Genomic DNA, 20,404 nt, shown 5'->3' on the forward strand with positions numbered 1-20,404 from the left:
TTTAGTTACTACATTTAGAAACCATTACATTTTTCCTTATCTCATAGCAACTAAAATCTTAAACATATCTAGAAGTAGATGGCATCTCTAAGAACTTTAGCAAAGTCTAGTGTGGGATTAGGTCCTCAGAAAGGCTATGACATGGGCACCATGTAAATCAGGCTGGAGGCAGTTGAAGAGACCACCTCTCAGAGTTCTCCATCCAAGAAGGAGAAAGGAAAAAAGTGAGCAGATCAGTGGCCATACATCCATACCTGGAATTCCTGGGATCCCTTGTGCACCAGGGAAACCTTTAAAAAGAGACATTTTCAATTAGGCAGTCAAGTCAGCAATGCCAACACAAGTGAACTTCTAGCACATATTATTTAAGTAAGTATCATAAGTAATATGTACTCTTTGAATCAAAGGTTAAGTTAAATAACCCATGGGTGTCTCTAAACAAAACACTTAGCAAAAAGGTTGCACGAAAAAAAAAATAATGTGAATGCTCAATTTTTCCCTGTCTACCGAGGAGTACTGCAAATTATACAAAGCAGTTTTAAGATTAAAATCTTTTACAGGAATCTTATGCTTGCATTGATTTCTATATTTGTTAAATAATCTCACTGGTTTATTTAAACTCCATAAACCCATTTTCCATTTTAACCTCTTCAAAACTGTTAATCAAATGCAGTCTTATTTACAATGAGAAGAAGCATGCCACCAACTATGACGAAATGTAATAGCTTGGAAAAAATTAGATAAATATCTGGAAGATTCTGCTATTATGTAGAGCCCCTGAGCTTACAGACAGTGGCATTTTAATTTCCTTTAACATGAAAAGAGAAAGCATAACTCAGTCAAAAAGACAAGTCAAAATACATACCTTTTTCACCTTTTTGACCTTTTATTCCAGGCAAACCTGAAACTCCAGGATCTCCTTTTTCACCAAAAGTATCTATTGGTCCAGCATCTATAATCTAAATCACAGGACAAAGACAAGGACACTAGAAACATGCAACTGTGCTCCAGATTTATCTCATCCATTCCAACCTGATGGTACAGAAGCCACTTTGTTTTGTGATAACAGCTTTGAGAAGTTTTGGACATAGCACCAATCTCAGTGATAGGTAACAACTGTTGTGAGAGTGTTGTAGATGCTAAGAAAGTAAGGATTTCCTACTCTACCAAAATTTCTTCATATCAGTAGTAGGTTTAAGTGGAGAGGTTGATCACACCTTTCTGAATGAAAAGAATGTAAAGAAATCTCAGCAAATTCTAAGCACTGATCCATTAGGTTACTATTACTTTTCATCTTAAAATACACTATTCTGGCAATTTCTGCTGTTAATTTGAGTTATACATACAGCATACTTACATCTACAGTACAGCACTCAAGAAGCACGCACCTTCGTTCAATACAAATTATCAGATGTTGGGAATTTTCTCACTTGCTGGGAAAGCAGCAACATCAATGACATATCTGCTGCTAACTAGCCCCATTTTTCATTTGCTGTACAAAAATTACTATAGGCTGCAAAGCTGACGTACATTCTTTGGAACTCTCTTTTTGGTTAGTTTGTATGGAATAAAAGTTTTGTATTCAAAAACATTCAAAATTCATATGCTTTGAGAGTTCCTTTCTCAAGTTTCAAATATACTTAAAATTAAAGCTTCCAACTTTTGTTTCCATTGAGAAGAACTGAGAACATGACTAATTTGAATAAGATCAGAACATGCACTGTCTCTTTTTATTTCTCAGTATTTCAGTGCTTTGACTTTCTTAAAATGTACATCTTCTGTTAATTTTAAAATAAAACAGTTTATTTTACTTACTCTTCCTGGAGGCCCTTGAGGACCCTGATCACCTTTTTCACCCTAGATCAAAATACAAGTTATGTTTTAAATCCAAATCTGATGCTCCTCACCTCCAAACAATTTCCATAGTAAATGAACACTTGGATACAGACTCATACAAATTCAAGGTGCTAGGCACTTGGAACGCTCTAAGCAATCATCAGTTAGCTAGTAAGACCTGCATTGCTTTACACTGTATAAAGAGAAACTGGGATCTTTAGGAATGCACATTTGTACGTTCGGTGGCTAAGCAAAGAGCTTGTAAAAATAAAGCATGCATTAATCAATTTGTATGAGAGACCTAAACCAGGGATACCTAAGCAGTGTTGATTCTTACTTTTCCTAGTCTTTGTGAAGTGACTTTACAACACAGCAACATCCATTTAGTACTGCTCTATGTGCATGTGTGCTCAAACTTGTCACTGAGAAGGCAGTAACTCACCTTAGCACCAGGTTCCCCAGGCCGTCCTGGAATCCCAAACCCTCCAGGCAAGCCCTGCAAGTAAGAGATGGTGACACCAGAAAAGAAAAATACAATTGTACATTAGTTCTGGAAGCATCAAAGTTCTAAATTAAACTATCTGAATACAATTTTTCATGAACAACTTGGAAGACAAGTACATTTCAGCCACTTATAACACAGAGACATACAGACAGTTCTTTCTTTTTGAATGCTCAAAATAGTATTGAAAATGTGGTGAAATACATACGGGTTCTCCCTTTGGTCCTGGTTCACCATCTTTTCCAGGCTTTCCCTGTAAAACAGCCAAGTTCCACTCTGCTTAAACATAGAGCCATGGGTTCACAATTTCTAAATACAGTGAGTGATATAATAGAACAAAACAATCATTACTGTAATGCATTTGTTAAAGAGTCCTAACAGCTAACAATGTAGAGAGTATAACACAAGAAAATTTTGATTGCCTATTGCTTTGCTTTACTTCTGTGCAGGAATGGCCTAATTTTGCTTCAGCTGGGATCAGTGGGAGTCTTGCTTCTGCTTTCAGCACGGCAGCCACTGTCATGAGGTCTTCAGCTATTTGAAAGCATGGCATTTTTTAACAATACTGGATGTTCTCACTATCTTGAATTGTATATCTTCCCTTGCTTGTTTGATATAAAGCATATTTGATGTTTCACTGATGATTCTAAGTCTAATCTGTTTATGAAAACAATACAGCAACTGTAATGATGTTACTGATAAACATGAGCATACTTACCCGTGGACCAGGCTTCCCAGGTTCACCCTTTTCTCCTCTGTAACCTGAGCCCGGCAATCCCTGGAAAATAAATGCACACCAGATTAATAACACCATAAAATTCAAAAGTATGTTTGCTTTTATCAAATAAGCATAAGGAAATTCAGGACCATCTTTCGATTCTTTAATATTTTTATTGTAATTAAAATAAGGATTGCACAGTACTTACTGGGACTCCCTGTTCACCCTTTTCGCCTGGCTCACCCTAAAGAAATGACAAAAAATGCAGATTAGTATGCAGAATTTCACACAGAACTCATTTAGTGTTTAATCATTTATTTCTTCATGTCAGACAGCGTGATTAATTCTGTTCTCCACTCCAAGAACTATGCCTAATAGCAGGATGTGCAAAAAGAAGTTGGACAAAACACAAAAATTGAATCCATTAAGCTAATTTATTATGCTGGTATATATAGCTTATAGGGTCTTATTCGATAAGTGAAAAAATAATTAGCATCAGATATTATTGAGGTGATTCTGTACATGAGAAACCCAGCATAAGCTATCTAATATAATTTTCTAAAACATTTGAGGCTCACAGGGCAATGCTTATTAATCCTCTTTCTTCAGAAAGTCTTCAGTCTTTGGTTATACGCATTAGTTATTTGTGCAATCATTTATCATCATACTTTTCTGAGAAAATTCTAAGAAGACCATCAAAATTCATTACATAAAGTAAAGCAATTTTGAAAAGTAAGATGTAGGTGACTCAGTATTTTCTTTCTCCTCTTTTATCTTTCTTGTTAGTTCTAATGCCTAAACTGTAATAGGGAATACAACAAGATCAATCATTTAAGGTCTCACCTTTTCTCCCTTTATGATTTCGCTTCCTTTTTCTTTCATGTGCGGTGCTGGTCCTGGTGGCCCTGGGGGACCCTGGACCCCTTGTTCTCCCTGTCAACAGCAAATTTGGGATAGTCCATTAAAAACAGTTCTGAGGCCAACATCGGAAAGACAAAAGTAGGTCATACTCTGTGTTAGTATTTATTCATCAACAGCAGGGTAAGAATCTGCTTATATAATGCAGAAGGACAGTAAAACACCTCCATAAAGGATGAATACATTTCTGCCAAGCAGTAACACATACATACCCTTCACAGAAAGGGTAGTTAAGTAATGGAATAGGCTCCCCAGAGAGTTGGTTGAGTTGCCGTCCCTGGATATGTTTAAGAGCCATTTGGATGTGGTGCTCAGGGATATGATTTAGCAGAGAGTTGTTAGAGTTAGGGTACTATGGTTAGGCTGCGGTTGCACTTGATGACCTTCAAGGTCTTTTTCAACCTGGGTAATTCTATGATTCTATATCAATACCACTTATTTTTCACACATAAAGCTAACATATCCAAGAAATCTTCACATTCATGTCAAAAATTTTCAAGCAATTTTATGGTAACAAGTTAATTTCAGTGATGTACCATTCATGAAAAATCCTATTCAGTGGGAAAACTGTGTTTCAAAGTACATAGATAAGGTAGTGCCAAAACACTCGTGGAGCTGGCAGGAAAGCAGTATCACTGAGTAAAACCTACCAACAGGACAAAAATAAGAGAGGTCATTTGTTTGGTACGACTGCAGCAAAGGGCTTTAAGTTGGACAGCATGAACTGCCATGTTGTGTGATGGGACATTGACCATTTTTACAAATAACCTGGCAGTGCTGACATCATCATATCCAAACTCTGTAACTGCTCATGACTTCTATTCACTTAGTTATGAGTTACGGCTTTGATTTACTCAAGTTGCCCCAAATCCACAATGCCACAGCACTGATTTTCTCCATAAGTTAATTACAAGAGTTTAGTTATTTTAAACAAATACAGTCTTCAGAATTTTTCTGGCAGCTGCCCTCTAAGTCTTCAAAAAAGACATACCTTTTCACCTTTGGGACCTTGAAAGCCCAAGCCCATGTAGCCCTGAAAATAAAAATTACAGATATTAAGTACACTTTTATCAGCAGGAAATATGTGCATACATACACACATATCAACGTGTTTTGTACATAGCTAAAGTCAAGGGAAAGTATAAAGACATGACATGTCATTTAAAGGTATGTGTGAAACAAATAAACCACATTCTTATCCTTCAGGTGTCACAACAATGTGTGAAAAAAATATATAGGACAAAATTTATCAGATCATTTTAATGTCAGTATAGTCTTCTCTTAACATTTATTAACGTTTTACTGATAAATTTTAACATTTTAAAATAAGCCCAAATGATCACAGTATGTTGTAATTGCTAATAACTTGATCAACTGATATAAGAGACCAAACCACACAAACAAAAAGTTAAAAATGTCTCTATGTGATGACCCCCCCCCTTTCAGACAACAAAATGGATCTCAAATTGTAAAGAAAACATTCCTTTAAGATTGTTAGTTTCTAAATTTTGGGTAACTGATATGCTAAGCAAGTAGACAATCTTTTTAATAAAATAACTTACCTTTTCGCCTGGAGGTCCTGGTGGCCCAGGGGGACCCTACAAGACAGTAATTTTTTTAGCACATGTGTATATGGTATGTTAGGTGAAACAATTCCAGCAAAAAACAATTTCAGCAAAAATGCAGATCTTTCCATTAAGTCAAGATAAAAAGTATTTTTCTGCTACTGCCTGTAGCTTCCAACTTAGCCTACATAATATAAATGAACAGAAACAGTCAAAGGTCTTCCATCAGACCTTTCTTCTCAGTTAGGAGAACTAGATCTAATCAGCGTGTACATGGGAGACAATCACAGAGAATATATGGTACTGTACTGCAAAATAACTTTATTGCTGACTTTTTTCCCCAGTTTTGTGCACTACTGACTGCTTGTGGTAAGTATTAATGGTCATCTTTCTCTCATTAAGCTTGTTCTTTTTTACCTCAACAAGTGCAAATGCTTACTAAACTGAATGTCCTTTACAGTAGGATAAGAATTCTGACACAAGTGTTCATTTTAATAGTCAGAAACACTGGGTGGATGTCCATTAGATGGAAATAACTGATCCCTGCTAACGTTAACTGCAGCCAGCACAGGAAGAGAAGATAGTACGTTCCACCAGATCCAACAATATTTCAAGTATTTAAAGCATCTTAAACATTTGGTAATTATCCAAATGACAGGCAGTTGGTACTGCCTTGCTTTCCGTGGTACTTCTTACCCGACTGCCCATAAGAACCATCTCAGCAAACATTTTATTTAGATCTGGCTGCTATTTTCTATAAACTAAGTGGAAGAAGAGAGAAAAGGAAGAATAACTATTACAAGTCCATTCCTACAAAAGAAAACTCCAGATCTGCAAGAAGAGGACTCTAGGAGCAGCTGCTATTGAAAACCATGTACCTTCAAAACTCACAGTATTATACTCACAGTAGAGTTCAGAAGACTAAACTTGAAGCCTGGAAAGGCCGGTTGTCTTACCCATATCTAACAAACACCTTGCAGGATTTTCCTGTAATAGAGGTCTGTAAGTGAGTCATTAGAAGAGAAACTTACTGGTTCTCCTGGAATCCCTGGTGGCCCCATTGGTCCCTGAAACCCTGGAGTTCCAGGTGGACCCTATAAAAAACAAAAAGGTAAAATTAGAAAGTGATACATATTCTTCAGTGCTGTGATATTTAATTTTAATTTAAACTCACAGCTATTCAAACATCATTTAGACTTACAGGTAGTCCAGGTTGGCCAGGAAAGCCTTTATCACCTTTTAGCACGCTAGGAGGTAAAAGACCAATCACTTCACCTGGATCTCCCTATATTTAGAAAACAAAAGAACAGTATTTCAACATCCATTCAAACATATTCGAAAACATTACTATTAAGTTGAGAAGAAAGTTTGAGCTATGCAAAATTTGAAAGGTTCGCTTTAAAAAAGTCACCTCACTTTAATTCAGCTGAAAAGTAGCATGAGTTATTTAGTAAAAGTTAAGAAAGGATCACATTTACAGACATCTAAAGAGATTCCAGTACCAAATCATCACTCATTCCCTAATTTTCAATGGGTAAGCAGAAAGATTTTCCCACCAAATCTATCAATACTTACAGTAATACTTAAGAATCAGAATATCTGACTTGGCTGCTAATGGAACTGCTAATGGAAGTAGGCTGAGATCCTATTCTTATACCTAATTTGGAAATCGAAGTCATTCATAGAATCCTTTTCCTTCAAAAACTGAATCCTCTTTGTCTTCCGAAAACTATTCCAATTGTTATCCATTTTTTTACATTTTTTTTCTTTATTTTATTTTATTTTATTTTATTTTATTTTATTTTATTTTTTTATAGCAAAAGATCCCACTTTTTCCTGTTTTTCTGTACAATTTTTTTTATAGTTTTTGTGGGCTATAAGACCTTTTCCCTCAGTTTTTCTCTACATGGAGTGGTTTACATAATTGAAATGTCAATATCAAAACAAAGTTTGGAACAATAAAACTTAACTAAATCGTTATGCATAACTCAGTGGCCATTATACTGCTTTTGCATAGTTAACGATATATAATACATTTTCCTATTGTATTCCATCTAATAATTACATTCTTAAAGCCTGTCTGGAACAACTCATACATTCAATCGTTACGAACTGGATGTATCTCCACTGCCTTTACTTAGGGGCACTAAAGAGCTGAGTAAAAAGTGAAGAATCCTGGTACAGTTTTTCAGTCCTTAAATAAGGACTGACAGTCTCACAAGGTGTAGGTTTCATCCTAATTCTGACTGTTATAAAGAGGATATGAACACATTTATGACAAAAGGTACCTTCATTCCAGGAGGTCCTGGGGGTCCCTGTGAAAGAAAAGATATATTTGATGTTACTTTCTTCAGAGAACCACAGAATCCTTAGAGTTGGAAGGGGCCTCTGGAGACAATCTAGTCCAATTCCTCTGCAATGAACAGGGATATCCACAACAAGATCAGGTTGCCGAGGGCCCTACTCTTCAGTACTGTGTATTTTACATTTCATAATCTATATAATTCCATAGAATACAAACTACATTTCAAGAATCAGAGCTGAAACAAGTGAATGAAGCACGAAGAATCTACTTACTATGCTCCCAGTCAGCCCCGGTAAACCTGGGGGACCTACTGGACCTCTTTCACCCTATGGGGAACAGAGAAATTGGTTTTGTTTAGAGAACATATGCTTGAGGGATGTTTTTATTTCAACACAGTGATACCGTTATAAACATATGGAAGTGTCACCTTTGTGCCATTACATCCTGGAATGCCAGGTGGACCAGGAGGGCCATCTTGTCCAGGAATGCCCTGCATGAAAAGGAAGTACAGATATTAGCAATACAGCATTAATCCAGGCCAGATGTCACCTGATGTCCACTTCTAATGTTCTTTTAAAAATACATATACTTCACACGTACAGGGAGGCCTGGGTTTCCTGGAAATCCTGATGGTCCTGGTGGGCCCTGCAATTGACAAAAAACAAGTTGGAAATCTGAAATGACAAAACCATAAAACACCAATGACAAGTTGCAACCCCAGATTCATTGCCTATGGTGACATTCAAAAAATGAGAAAAACTTTTTCTCTCTGGACAGATTATTCCTAATCTTCAAACCTCACAATCACGATGCTTTAGTAATTGATAACCAAAAGCAAATGTTTATATTTCTATAAATTTTTAAGCAGTGATATATATTTTATTCTTCAGGAATTGGATCAGTCTCATGCACATGTAAAAAGGAATGCAGATTTTGTTTTCTCACACCTATGCTTGACAACAAAAAGGAAACCAAATGAGTTGAAGTGCCTCTTTCTCCTTGAAGAGGAGTAATGGATCAAGGGTGTGATCTGGTACATCGTTTTCATCATACCAGTTTATTTATACACGCAATACTACTTAATATATACATTGCAAAGCAGAAGAGATGTATGAGATTTCAGAAGATGAAATAGCATATCTGCATCTGCCTAAACTTTTTTATTGCTAAAGTACAGTCTACTATTTGCCAGGTGATTCTGATTTACATTAATATGCAGAATATCGTGAACATAATGGATTTAAATACGGATTTCTTGATCTAGGAGAACATCTCCCTGTAACAGCTTAGACATTACATCTGATTTTATAAATTACAAGTACTGCAGACACTGCAGACAAATGTAGAACTGAATCGAGATAGTATTTTGAAGATCTGTGGGTAAGATGGCATATCTCAAAATGTGTAAGGGCTCATAAAGTCACTCAAATTCTCCTTCATTGGGAGGTTGTAAAATGTGGAAAAGCTCAGAATGAGCTTGATATCTGACAAAATCCCAAAAGACATGGCCTTGGTTAGTATGATGTGTTAATTATATGTTCTAATAGTACCACATTAAACAGAAATTACATGAGGAATTTATAGGCATGTTTAGAGCCTCCTTTAACATTGAAAAAGAGGGAGGATCTTTGCCCCAGCTTTAGTTTGTCTCTGCCACCTGTGCACATTTTAAACATATCTCTGCTTTCAAGTGTATCAGATTATCCAACTGAGTGCTTCAAAGAGGTAAGATGGTTCATATTCAGGTTGGAATAAAGCCTCTCAGTACGTCAGGGAGATATCAAAGGAATATCAAAACCAGAGCTGTTGATAAAGTGGTAAGCAACAGGTGAAAACACAAATGAAAGAACTGCACTGACTGCACAGTGAACTTCAAAGGCAAGAGCAAGTGTCTTGAAATTACTGCACAGCACAAGGTGATGCCATTGATTAACTCAAAGTGCCCACTTGAAAGCAACCATGAAGTCTGAAAGATATATAAGCCTACAGTCTTTAGAAATGCAAAAATGTAAGTTAGAACTCACTCTTGTTCCTTTTGTTCCTGGCAGCCCTGGTTCTCCAGTATCACCCTGTAAAGGAAAAGAGAGATCTCTGTCTTTCCAAGGGACAACTTAGGGAAATATGAGTGTTTTAAATATTAGAGTTTAATTCTTACCTTAAGCCCTGGTGGCCCAGGGGGACCTTCAGGTCCTTGCATTCCAGGAAACCCAATCACACCCTGTAGTCCCGGAAGGCCTCTTTCTCCCTGTGAGAAGAAGAAAACCCATTAGCAACACCACAACTTAAACTGCTTTTTCTAGCAACCCACACATCCCCTGTTTTCATGCTGAAAAAAACAAACAAACCTGACAGGGAGTAAGAACTTAGATGTGACAAACAACAGTTTGTGCTGGTCTTTCAATGAAGGTTTATTATAAACAAAGATATATTTCTGTTTGATAACAGGCTGGCAAAGGGTAAATGTGGCATGATAGAAAACATTATTTGAATTTCAACAGAAAATTCATTTCTGTCTCCCTGGACAGAACTGTTCATAGCATATTTATACCCCTGGGACCAGGAAGGTCTCTATCCTTCTAATAAGATTTATCTTATCCTACACAGATACTACTATATCCTGATAGTAAATCTAACACCCTAAATCAGCAGTTTTATTCCTGAAAACTGCAAATATCACTGTTCAGTTGCTACTGTATGAATAGCCACTAACGACTCCTCTTCTTAAGCACCATTCACAACAGTAGATTTTGGAGAATAGGCTCCTCAGTCTTCACTTTCAGGTGGTTCAGAGCCAGTGTTTCATGATATAGAGTCATCTGAAGAAGCTGAACTCAGAGATTGTATCTGCCACCCTTTTACAGCTATATGGGACATAGACATTTTCTGCGCTCTCCTTACTACCCCAAATGTATTTCAAACAGATAAATCTAGAGGCAGAAAATAAAACCCATCTACACTATAGATCAACACTGCTATCACTGCACTTTGACTTTTCACTAATGAAAGCAAGAGGAATGCTGTCCAAATAAAGAATGAAAAATCTACACAGTGGGGAGAAGGGAAAATAAACACATCCATGTGTCAAAGCCTCAAAGCAGCAAATTAAGCAAATCAGAAGCTGACTGCTATTTGTAATTAGCAAATGATTTGCTAGCAAGATCTTAGAATAGTGAGTAGTTTAGTGAGGAGCAAGAAATCTCCCCATTTGCTCAGGATAAAGAATACCAGCAACATTCTGGTAGCTGGTATGGGGACAGTCAAGGACTGAGCACACAAGAGAAGAGCATCTGTGTCTTGGAGAGATGGTAAAATGGGTATCTTGCAAAGAGAACACTGTGATAAGCAGGCAGGGGGAGCAGTGTGATGGCTCACAGACATGGTGCTAGTTCATGGTTCCTGAAGATGGTTCCTGAAGATGACAGGAGTTGGAAGTTGTGGAGTGAATGGGTTGACAGAGGTGCTTATTGCCTTGAGTAGGATTTTGTTGAGATGAAGGAACCAAGGAGTCCAGAGATGACTGATAGGTAAGAAGAACAGGGCCAGGGAGAAAGCAGTGAAGTAAACCATGGTGGAGATTATAAGAGCATGAGAAAACAGAGGGGAAATGAAAGCAAAATAACAACTTAGTACAGGGAAATAAAAGAAATCTACTGGCTCTAGCTGTATTCATTGCTCTTCGTGAGGCTACTCCTGCTGGCCTGAGTTTCTAGAGGTTTGGGCTGTAATTTCCCCTGTATTTCAAGTCTCAAAGAAAGGGAGCAAGAGACACACCAAGCACCTACAGCCCCCACAACATGGCATGGAGTGTGAGCTGAGTGTCAGAGCAACAACCAGTCCCACCAAAAATTAAGCAGCCACTCCTACACATTACTGAGAAGAAGAAAAAATGGAAGCAAAAAAAATGGAAGGGTTTAGAGAAGTATGTCTGAAAGTACCTCACTGCATCCCTTTCAGCCCTATCCTTAATAACTCCCCCCAAATCAGCACTCAGAAAACAGGACTGCTGTCACTGTAAAAAATAAAAAGGGTCCAACACAAAGTTGACTGTGAGAAGTTTTTTGGTCCAGTAACACCATAACTTGTTTGTAATGCTTCTGCATGGGTTCCTGATGGAGCAAAAGTCTGAGGTGAAAGGTGCCCGCTCACATTTTTGTGGTATGTTTATTGGACTGGCTGTCATGACATGTAAACTGGGGGAATGGCATTTCTACATTCAAAACAACACTCATTTATTAAAACCTCCTACCAGGAAAAAATCTCATATTTAATCTCCTCTCTTTCCTCACTGGGGAAAAATAAATAATAATAACAATAATAAATCAATTAGAAGTTACCTTATGAGGGAAATAAACAGTTTTTCCTTGAAAGCACCAAAACAGCATTTTAGTTTACCCCTCAGCATTCATTGTCAGGCTTTGATAATAATATTTTCTAGTTATAAAATCCAAGGCGGTAAGGGGTGCTATCACAAAACACTGCAAAACAAAGCAAATAGCTGAACAGACAAAGAAACATATTTCCAGGTAAGTACAAAGTCCAAATTCTGAAGTAAGCACCTCAGAACAGGACTGTACACTAAAGTGTGGGCACTTGCTTTTGTGACCTGCTGGGAAATCCATTAAGAAGACAGAAGACACTCAAGTACATAAAGCAAGGTTTTCTATTACTGAAGGAAAGTACAGTATGTGCAAATGAGAAGAAAACAAGATTATTATGACACCTACATAGAAGCATGAGTCATACGTAACACAGCTAATAATGCTTTCTGCATGCAGTAGTTCTATCATCCTCAGGATTTCAACATGGTTTCAAACACTGGACTCTGCAACATAGTAAAGTACTCATTCCACCATTCTTACCGAAAAATAAAACTGAGGTTTACAGATCTGATTTTCATTTATTTGAAGTCTCCCTTTAGACAGCTGTAGCACTGTATAAGGCCTTTACTGTGCCTGTAAATCACTCACTAAGGCAATAATCACTTCATCTTGCCAAAGAAGTTAACTCAAAGCTTAACATAAATAACAACTTGGGCTTCCAAGACAACAACCATCACTGTTGCAAGGCCATCTCCAGCTTCCCAGGTTGCTCTCCCTGAAAGGTAAAAGCATAGTGGCAGGAGCTGCTCAGGGTCACTTTGAGATAGTGTGCCCAAGTTTCCACAGAAACATCACGTTTACTGACATTAACTCTTAGGACAAAAAGAGGCTATTTATTTATGTGACTATTTGTCCTTCTGGACATCCAGACAAGCTACCAGAGGCTTTCAGAGCAAAATTCCTGAGACTGTGGAGAGCTGTCCCATCTCAAATACTGCAGACTCACAGTTTCCCACACAAAACTGAGCTAATATTTTTGCCTGTGGTTTGTCAGAAGGGAGTAAGGAAACTTAAAACTAGTTCACTCAGCTCTGAGGATATGCAAGCAACAGGATCTCCCTGCATAAGAGCTGCCACCTCGGCTGTTTATTCTAAATGGGGACTTGGACTTACATACTGCATGCACTCCACTTTCTTCTTTGCTTTCCCATCTAATTTCACAGCAAAGAATTGGGGGAAGTAGACTAAATTTGTGCAGACAGATAATGGGCATTTGTACACTATGCCATTCACGAAACTCACAGAAGTTAGGAAAAACTATTCCAGCAAGACCTAGGGATGTATCCTACTTTCTAGGTTTTTCTTCAGTCCATGTGTCAGATTGTCTCTTCCTATAACAATTTTAGAGAATCATTGTGACAGTACTTGTAAAGGAATAAGCATCTCTTCCAGCATTCACTACTGAACAAAGATCTAGCTTCAGTACTTCAGTGATTGAGGTATTACCAACTTACACCATAAGATGTCTTTCTGGCATCAGTGAAACTATGCTAAATTACAGTAAAACTCTATCAGGCTCAAACTTTCTATACTGAAAAAGAGAGTACAGAAACTCCACCATCAGAAGCAGTAATGTCATGCCAGTGATGAGCTCCACATGTCCTACATTAACTGGATATTAACTCACAGAGATTCCTGGGTAGCAGCATTTGTACTGCATCTTTCCTACCCCAAGACCCTTGTTTACAACTGCAGGCTCAGATGAAGATATCACATACAACATTCTGCAGCAGAGACTTAAGCATGTCCTGAGGATGCCTTGCATTGCAAGGAAATATTTGAGCTGCATCCCTTTCTTTCTTGCCTGCCCGGCTCCTTTGTTTACTCAGTGTTTCAGACAAAAAGCCCAATAGTGTTTGCACTGTGTTTATGCTGCAACTCATTAAGCACCCACAGTACATTAATTGGCAGGCACTAGACCACTGCTGCTTCCCCACTTATTTTTTCTCAGCGCTGAGATTTCTAGCTGCAGTGCGTGAAGAGCATGAGACTCTGACTGTAAGGGCTACATATTGTTCACGTTCCAATATTCACAGCTGCGAAACCTTGGCAAGTAACACTGAAAGAGCTTCTGCTTCTTACAAATCAATTCATGAGACTGAGAAATTAAAACAGATGTAACCAAGTCTTCTGTACCTCCACTGATTCAACACAAGCTGTCAGAAAACACAAAGAAGAATTCATTATTCAGCTCACAAAGATGAATATCCTGCCACTCAGCTGCTGTTGAAAATGTGGAGACACAGAAAGACAACAAGTGCTCACTCACTTTTTCACCTATTTGATCAGCAAGATGCCTGTTGTAGTCCAGCTTTTGTGAAATGCGTCCAAATGCCTTTACATTAGATAGTTTTAGAATGGACTTCTAAAATGAGATGAACCTGCTAAAAGCATAACCAGAGAAGCTGGCATTTTTGCTGGCATCTATCCTTCCAAATTAGCCATGAAATACCGTTTCACACATGGAACAATTGCAGATGGCTGTGTGAGAGAGTCACACGAAGCAAGTAGATTCAGAAGAGTTAGCTGTAATAAATCAAATTCTGAGGGAGAAGAAACAACCAGCACCACCTTATAAATTATTTCCCCTATTATTTCATCTAGGGACTGCTGGACAGGGAGATGTTAGTCTTGAGAGACTGATAACAGATATAAATCAAACGTCTGCAGACCTGTGGGCTCACGCAAAGGCTGGGCCTGTACATATGTCACATTCTCCAGCTCTCCAAAGACACAGGCATGTGGTGAACAACAACATACAGAGCCTTTTGGAATCGTTTAATTGATTATCACACAGCCAGCTCTTAGTCTCTGCCAGAGATCACCCCGTGGTAAAGATGGAGGGACAGACATGTGCCTACCCTTCCACTGAAATTGTGTAAAACTCATTCTTAGGGTGATATGCCAAAAGGCAGCTGAGCCTGCCCAACCAGCAAAGGCGGCTCCTCCACTCCACTGAAACAAGTGATGCACCCTCAACCTTTCTTACAGAAGCTTTTTTGGTTCTCCCCAGCATCACTGCACCACATCAACTCACTAAATCCCTTCACTTTCCCTCCATGTGTGTGAGCTTGCTCTGGCCTCAGTGAGCTGAGAAGCCCATCATGTGGCTGGCAGCTGCCAGAGCTGACAGGAGGATGCAGATGCACAGGGCAGAGAGGCCACAGCAACAGCTTCTCACATTGGCACGGTGGGGCTGGATGGAGCTCATCTACCCGAGCTCCTCAGCTGTGCCTCTGCTGCAGGAAGAACTGAGCTCAGGGCCAACAAATGCTTGAATGTGCAGGACAGCCATTTCCAGACCGGTGTCAATGCTGAACCCAACATCCTTTCAAAGCTCAAGCTTCCTTTTTCACAAACACACACATCCCATTTTCCAAAGCTAATGCGCACTGAACTGAAACACTACCAAAAGCATCAACAGCAAAGAAATATATCAGCTTTAAATGAGACTGAGGATGTGGTTTTCCAAAAAGAGAGAAAAAGAGCCTGATATTTCAGCATTATTCCCTATCTTTTTCTTTTCTCAGCCTGAGAGTTAGAAATACTCTCCTATGTTGCTTTTGGTAAAGTAGTTAGTATGAGGTTAACAAAAAACAAACACCAACCACCAGATGAAGCCTGAAGCTCTCATCACACCTCTGTGCTCCAGTGTGACCTCGTAAAATCAACAGGAATTTAGAACAGCCTTGCAGTGACCTACACGGTTTCTAGACAGACTAGCCCAAACCACGTGAGAGGTGAATACCAGCTCTGTATTTGCTCCTACAGCTGATGTTACTGTGAGCACCCAAAGGAACTGGCTTTGAGGTGTCAGACCCATAACTACACTACACAGTGGGAAACACTATTGTGGGATCCAAGTAGCACTCTTGACTGTGTTTTTCTCCACACTCTTTTAAACTTGTTTTACAGAATCATAACCGGCTCAGAGCAGTTTTAGTGGAGAAACAGCGGTGGGGAAGACGATCCTTTATTAAAAGAGTACTTTTAACCACCAGAGGGAGCACCAGCCCCGAATATCTCGCAGGATTCAAATCAACATGTACAATAAGCATCAGCTGTTTGTCCTCAGCTGCACTTACCATTTTCAGTATTTTACTGGAACTGTGAAGTGGATATCATTCAAACAGAATCAGGGCTATATGCTCACAGCACAGGAGTCCTTAAATGCACTAAGGATGCTTAGCATTACAGAATTCCCACTGTGCATTCTTCAGTGCTAGAATCTATCTGCACTATAGCTATACAAATCTGGAGCCATAAGTAATGAGTAATTAATTACAGAAACATAACTGCAAAGACATGTGAAGAATCTGTGTAGGAGCTCTGTAAATATCTTGGCTCTCCCAGAAGTTAGGGGCTGACAGTAGAAGGGAAAGAGAGAAGGAGGAAGGAGGGAAAGTGTCAGCAAAATCTGGATTCTTGCACTGCCAGGAGGAAACTGAGAAAACTCACTCACATGGAGACACAAATCCAGCATTTCTGGCATGACTAAGAGCAGGATCAGCCACAACAGTTTTACATCACCTGCACAGTTCCCCCATTGGGCTGGCTGTAGGTTGGCTGAGTCCCCTGCACAACTGCAGGCATTACTAGAATTGCTCTACACTACTCTCAGACACAAGTGCAAAGAGCTCTCCCAGTAGCTGCTGGCAAACAGCACTCAGCGGTCATGCCCTGTCTATCGTGATGTCGGATCTGTCATCTTCTCTCTGGGGCCTCTCCCTGGTGCCCTTCTCCTATGCACTACTTCAGATCTCATCCTGCTTTTAGGGATAGGAACACTGAAAAACATTCACTTTGATGCAAAACCCAGTATCATGCAGACTTCTGTACACAAGGGTAGAAGGGGCACTCTCATCACCTTCCAAATACAGGAGCATACATAGGCAGGAAGCATATTTCAGTGTCGCCCCAAGGCTGCAAGGAGCATTCCTCAGGAAGTTGCTAAGTGCTTCCCAAGAGTATAAAACTAGAAATAACAATCTGCATGTATCCTTTCCTCTACATATCAGTACGGATGTGCTTAGTGTGTATGCAAGTAAGTGGGTGGGTACGTGGTGTGTCTGAATTTGTTTTAGTTGCTGTGGAAGAAATAAAATAAGCTGAGTGAAGTTAAATGAATATTCAGAAGCCACAGCTACAACTTCAGCATCTATTTAACTAATGTCAAGCAATTGGCTGTCCTTCACCACCTTACAAGTTCTGTTCAATTAGCTATAACAATAACTTCTCCCTACTTAATTTACCTGCTTCGCATCATTCTTCTTCTAGCTCACCACATACTTATTCCTCATTTTCCAAATGCTTCATTTTTAATTCTTTCTCAACAAAGGCACCAAAATTTTATTTTCTAGGTCTTGCTGAGCCAAACACACTGTCATGGTTTTGTGGTGTTGCTGTCAATATTCCACACCATAACATCATGTGCAGTATGGATCATTCATGCTCCAGTTCCATAGAATGGCGGCGTCCCGAGTACTCAGCTCTTGGAGGAGAACTAACTACATGTCCCAGAGGAACTACATATCCCTGGTGGTCTAGTGGTTAAGGATTTGGTGCTCTCACTGCCGTGGCCCGGGTTTGATTCCCACTCAGGGAACCATCCTCTGCAAAGTCCTCTGGGATATGTAGTTCTCCTCCGAGAGCTGAATACTCGGGATGCCACCATTCTACAGGACTAGCCAGGAGTAGTTTATCTCTAAGTATAACAGAGAGCATGAGAGGACAGAAGTATAAAGGCAAGACTGGAAGAGAGCAGAAGCCAACAGACAGCATGTGAACTTCATCTTCTGATCATAAAAGTCTGTCTGCACAATGCTTGGGTGTTCAACATCAAACTACGTGATTCACTGTCCTTATGTTTAAACTTCCCTTGATTTTTCCAAAAAGCACATCTCATGATGCTTTCAGGAGGAAGTCACGCAAACCCTTTACTAAAGGTGTGCAGACTCAGAGCCACCCTGGGGAACAGAACAACCTCAAAGAGCCACAAGGAAGGAGGATGTGGATGGACAAATGAAAAGAAAGAAAAAACAAAGAAGGAAATCCTATCACCTGGAGACAGGTTGAATTGAAAGGGTGCTGCGTTTCCCACCCCTTCTAATCATCTGTTGAACTCATTAGGTCTGAGTAACTCTTCCTTTGTTTTATTGCATATTGTGTTAAGTCACTTCCAATGCTGAAAGTCCAAAAAAATAAGAGGTAAAATTGCTCCACACCCTTCCTTCTTCATTAGTGAAAATTATTTAGCATTTGTTTGCATTTGGCATTGTTTAAAGGCTAGCATTCAAAGATGAAACAGAAGAAAAAAGAAAAAAAGATGTTGAACTTTTCAGGTTTTTCTCATTTATTTTTGTCCACATCCTAAACCTGTGACGTTACATGCAAGTTTTATTCTCTTGCCAAAGGTTTGTCATGGACATATTTACAGAAAATAATCTCTTCCATAAATAGTAAAAAACATGGGTGGCTGGTCCTAGACAGTACAGACTGCAATAAAGTTCTCATAATGAAGTAGCTCATATCTTAAAGCGTACATGACAGACAGTGCTATTCTACACAGCATTATTTTTCTGCTTTTTCAGTTAGGTCTGAAATGGCATTTAAAAAGCTTTAAACGTTTAAAAAGTTGCATAGAATTAAAAAATCTTTCCTAAAAAGCTAAAGGAAATATCCTGGCTTCTCATTTTTTATGACAAAAATACCCCAAGGCAGACAACATCGTGCCTCAAAAGTGTCAGCCAGTGTTTCTTCAATTTAACCTATAGTCTCCTGACTCAATGAGAAGCATTAGAGAACAGACACCACAATATAATTTCTGAAGTATCTTCAGAATAATTCAATCTGAGCTAATTAAGCTATAAAAGATGCAAAACCCACCAATGAAAAACCAATGAAAACACCAATGAAAACAGACACTTTCCTCATTTTGACACTGTGAAGGGTATAAGAATTATTAGTCAGTTGTTCCTTGTCAGTAAACACTGACCAGAAGTCGGTATACTGCTTAGGTGTCTGTTTGACAAAAAAGAGAAAGCTGTGTAAAACGGGATGGCTGGGTACACAGAAATCTGTGGTATATGACTGCCACCCAGAGGAACTCACGGGAAAGAGACACAGCCTCGAATGGGGTGTCCGTCCTGGTGAGATGGTCTGAGTCTGCGAGACTCAGGCTGATCAGCTCTTCTCCTTTGGTACCATTCGCACTGGTGACGTTGTTGTTCTCTGCTCCTTCCTTAAATCCAATTGTACACAAAGGCAGGCAGTGCACAAAGATAATTTTGCAATCAAAGGCTTGTACCTCGCTTAGCTTTGGAAAGTCTTGGCTTTTTTCTTTGTTTTTTTTCTTTGTTTTTTCCACGCTAAAAAGTTATGGTTGAGTACAATTTACAGTTGAGGGACATGTAAATTCATTGCATTTAATATTTAGAATATCCTAAAGGATTGACTTTGCAAGAGTTTTACAAGCCTGCGTGTGTTGTTATTATATTCCCAACTTCTGTACCCATATCAGAAAGACAAGAAATCTGAGTTGCGGATTTGTAATTGCATCCTTAATTCACAAATCTCATTAATGATGCTGTATACAGCTGGCAGCAGCACTTCTGGACAACACTGACTTCTCTGTTCACTGCTATCCTATACGAACCTTTGGTATTCTTTCATTTTTTTCACATAAACTCTGATTTTAGCATCAGAGCACAATTCAGACTCCCCTTCTGCTCTCCTGTCCCTCCCTATTACTGCCCCTTACACCCACTTGTTCAGGAGTTCTGCAGTCTCTCAGGCTTTGTTTGGCACTTGATCAAACTGTTCCAACAAAATCAAGGGTTCTCAAAAGCACCAAAGCTTTTTGTATTCTGCTAACTAGCCACAAACTACTCTTGTTGCCTCGGTTAAAAGTCAGTAACAGTGTCAAATGAGAAAAGATCAAGAAGACACCCAATGTGATGCCAGTGTCTGCGCTCACTCACTCACTCAACTCAGTATTTACTTTAACTGTGTGCAGTGATCTTTGACACAAGCCTCAGTGAGAATTATTTTTGTTGGCCTATCAAAACATTCAAAAATGTTCCAGCTGAACTCCAGTGGAAGTTGTCACATGCTTTCTTTAAGAGCAACAGAATTTATGGGTACATTTTGCCATTCTACTTACTTTCAAAATATTGTAAGGAA

General features: G+C 39.0%; 1 protein-coding gene across 1 annotated transcript in view; it reads right to left on the reverse strand.

The window, feature by feature from the left end:
* Window positions 1-20,404, reverse strand: part of COL4A1 (collagen type IV alpha 1 chain) — a 106,013-nt gene that overhangs the window by 34,327 nt on the left and 51,282 nt on the right. Inside the window, exons 3-20 of the mRNA XM_015851422.2 lie at window positions 10,000-10,089; window positions 9,869-9,913; window positions 8,445-8,489; window positions 8,272-8,334; window positions 8,117-8,170; window positions 7,828-7,854; window positions 6,741-6,824; window positions 6,571-6,633; window positions 5,537-5,572; window positions 4,966-5,007; window positions 3,900-3,989; window positions 3,265-3,300; window positions 3,057-3,116; window positions 2,547-2,591; window positions 2,279-2,332; window positions 1,816-1,857; window positions 866-959; window positions 255-290 (exon numbers count right to left, since the gene is read on the reverse strand). Of these exons, the coding sequence (XP_015706908.1) occupies window positions 255-290; window positions 866-959; window positions 1,816-1,857; window positions 2,279-2,332; window positions 2,547-2,591; window positions 3,057-3,116; window positions 3,265-3,300; window positions 3,900-3,989; window positions 4,966-5,007; window positions 5,537-5,572; window positions 6,571-6,633; window positions 6,741-6,824; window positions 7,828-7,854; window positions 8,117-8,170; window positions 8,272-8,334; window positions 8,445-8,489; window positions 9,869-9,913; window positions 10,000-10,089 (1,006 nt within the window). The remainder of the gene's footprint in view (window positions 1-254; window positions 291-865; window positions 960-1,815; window positions 1,858-2,278; window positions 2,333-2,546; window positions 2,592-3,056; window positions 3,117-3,264; window positions 3,301-3,899; window positions 3,990-4,965; window positions 5,008-5,536; window positions 5,573-6,570; window positions 6,634-6,740; window positions 6,825-7,827; window positions 7,855-8,116; window positions 8,171-8,271; window positions 8,335-8,444; window positions 8,490-9,868; window positions 9,914-9,999; window positions 10,090-20,404) is intronic.

This window comes from Coturnix japonica, chromosome 1 (assembly GCF_001577835.2).
Source record: "Coturnix japonica isolate 7356 chromosome 1, Coturnix japonica 2.1, whole genome shotgun sequence".
Lineage (NCBI taxonomy): Eukaryota > Metazoa > Chordata > Aves > Galliformes > Phasianidae > Coturnix > Coturnix japonica.